The 2,626-nt window shown below is 44.6% G+C and overlaps 1 protein-coding gene across 1 annotated transcript in view; it reads left to right on the top strand.

Annotated features, from left to right (window-relative positions):
• The window catches only part of ryr2 (ryanodine receptor 2 (cardiac)), a 250,576-nt gene that overhangs the window by 116,163 nt on the left and 131,787 nt on the right, over nt 1–2,626 (top strand). Inside the window, exons 35-36 of the mRNA XM_015379302.1 lie at nt 189–841; nt 1,985–2,185. Of these exons, the coding sequence (XP_015234788.1) occupies nt 189–841; nt 1,985–2,185 (854 nt within the window). The remainder of the gene's footprint in view (nt 1–188; nt 842–1,984; nt 2,186–2,626) is intronic.

Below are 2,626 nucleotides of genomic sequence, written 5' to 3' on the forward strand. Positions count from 1 at the left end.
TTTTAAATACCATGATAATCACATTTAATTATTTTTAATGACCAGCGGAAACCCTGTTAAAACTATTTAGGTTAGATTAATAATGATCAAACCACTGGTTACAGTTGTAACATTAGTGTTAAGTAGCATGACTTTCTAAACTGAAGCCCTTATTGCAGGTAAAGTTGTATTTTTGTGTTTCTGGGCAGGTCTGCTTCGCGCCGGCTACTACGACCTCCTCATCGACATCCACCTGAGGAGCTATGCGACGGCCCGACTCATGATGAACAACGAGTACATCGTGCCCATGACCCACCAAACTAAAAGCATCACTCTGTTTCCAGACGAGCTGAAGAAGCACGGCCTGCCGGGCATCGGGCTCAGTACCTCCCTCAGACCCAGAATGCACTTCTCCTGCCCCAGTTTTATACGTGTGGCTGATTCCTGGTGCCATGACAGCGGAAACAACGGATCAGGAAGCTGTTTCCAGTACAGTCCTGAGTTCCCCCTGGATATCCTGAAGGTGAAAACCATCGAGATGCTGACAGAGGCGGTGCGGGAAGGCAGCATGCATGTGCGGGATCCGGTGGGAGGCAGCACAGAGCTGCTCTTCGTCCCGCTTATCAAGCTGGTCTACACCATGCTCATCATGGGCATTTTCCAAAACGGGGATCTGAAGAACATCCTGCAGCTCATCGAGCCTTCTGTGTTCTCCGAGCGAAGAGACGGCCAGGAAGAGGCTCCTGGGAGGCCAGAGATGCTGAAGAACGCTGAAACCAAAGGAAGAGGAGAGGACGGAGGGAGGAGGTTGCCGAACGGAGGGCTGCTGCAGATGAAGCTGCCAGAACCTGTCAAGCTCCAGGTGATGCTCCTGACCACCCCATTAAAGCTGGAGGAACAGGAGCTACAGAAACGCTGATAGCCTGTAACCTGACTGCAGCAGGAGATGATCAATAAGATCAAACTATCTAATCTTAAAGGAAGAAACTGGCAGATTGTCTTATCTGCTGCTCAAATTAAGGGAAAATACACATATTGTGATCAGTTTTTACCCATTATTTGATCAAAGTTTGCAGGGAAGACAAAGAAGAAACCATAATGTTACTTACTTTTAGCAGGATGCTAAACTGCCCTGATATGAAATGACAGCGTCAGAGGTACAGGGGGATCCATCACAGTCAGAAACTCAGTGGGACTGTGAAGCAAAATAATGTCCAGGGTGGTGGATGTTATTTTGGAGAAGAGGAGCCAGAGAGGATTTCATGCAAAGTTTAATGAAGAAGTAAAAATCCGGAATCCAAAACCGATGCACACAAAAAACTCAAAAAACAAAAAACTAGGAGACACTAGGGAGGAATCATCCTAAAGAATTACAAAGATCCAGCAACGAGGAACTGAACAGGAGGTGTATATATGGGAGACAGAAATAATGGGAAGGAGGATTAGCTAAGAGGGAGCAGATGTGGACAGAAGTAACTAGAAGGAGCTACGGGGAAAGGAAAGGACACTAGGGGGCAGCAAAGAGTAACCAGGGGAAATAACATGACCTAAAGGTAACTAAAAAGAAATTAAATAACGCTAAAGGGGAATAAAACTATTGAGTACAAAATAAGTAATGACCAAGGGAAAAACTTGAGAAAAGAGACTGGATGTAACTGACGCCATGGAAAACCTGACCTAAAGATAAGAGATAAGAATACGTATAACAGTGCTAACAGTGTTGAAAAAAGAGATAACCAGGAAGAGAAAACTAAGAATACAAAAAATATCTAAATCTAGAGAACACAGAACAAACAAAGCAAAGTTGAGAAACTAAAAAGTAAAAACTTAAACAGAAACAAAAGGTTCAGAACGTAAGATCATATCAAATAAAGCCAGAAACAAGGGTTTCTATAGATGTATAACAACTAGAACGGATACCTTTAAAGAGAGCAAAACAATTTCCTAAAAAGCAGGAAACAGACGTAGCATCATTGTTTTTTCTCTCCCTGCGTTATGTCTCTAGATGTGCCATGTGCTGCAGTACCTGTGCGACTGCCAGGTGCGCCACCGCATCGAGGCGGTGGTCGCCTTCTCTGATGACTTTGTGGCTTGTCTCCAAGACAACCAGCGCTTCCGCTACAATGAGGTGATGCTGGCTCTCAACATGTCTGCTGCGCTCACCGCCAAGAAGACCAAAGAGTTCAGATCTCCCCCTCAGGAGCAGGTAGGTGGCATTTTATTTTTGGCCTTTGCTTTTTATCTAAACCTAAAGAAGTGAAAGCCTTTTATGTTTCTGTTGATTATTGATGATTTTACGCTGACAGCTCTACAGTAGGAGAGATCACAGCTTGCATGTTGCCTCTGAATCCCAGCCAGACACCAGATCACCTTCTCTGATTGGTTGACGCGCTGCGTCCAGCTGCAGAAAATATGAATTTGAGTATTTATTATTTGAGGCTTTGGAAGCGCTCAGAACTTCAGTTAACACTGAGCACGCTTCAAAGGCGCCGCACCAGATGGTCGAACCGTCCTACAGTACTTTTTGATGCCCCTGGTGCCTGACATGTGTCCACCATAGACTTTACATGTAAACTGGAGACTCAGGCTTCTCAAATCACATTTGGCATCATGTCCAGCTTGAAGTTGAAAGCATATACCAACATTT

The sequence above is a fragment of the Cyprinodon variegatus genome, unplaced genomic scaffold, assembly GCF_000732505.1.
Source record: "Cyprinodon variegatus isolate N-32 unplaced genomic scaffold, C_variegatus-1.0 Scaffold189, whole genome shotgun sequence".
Classification (NCBI taxonomy): domain Eukaryota; kingdom Metazoa; phylum Chordata; class Actinopteri; order Cyprinodontiformes; family Cyprinodontidae; genus Cyprinodon; species Cyprinodon variegatus.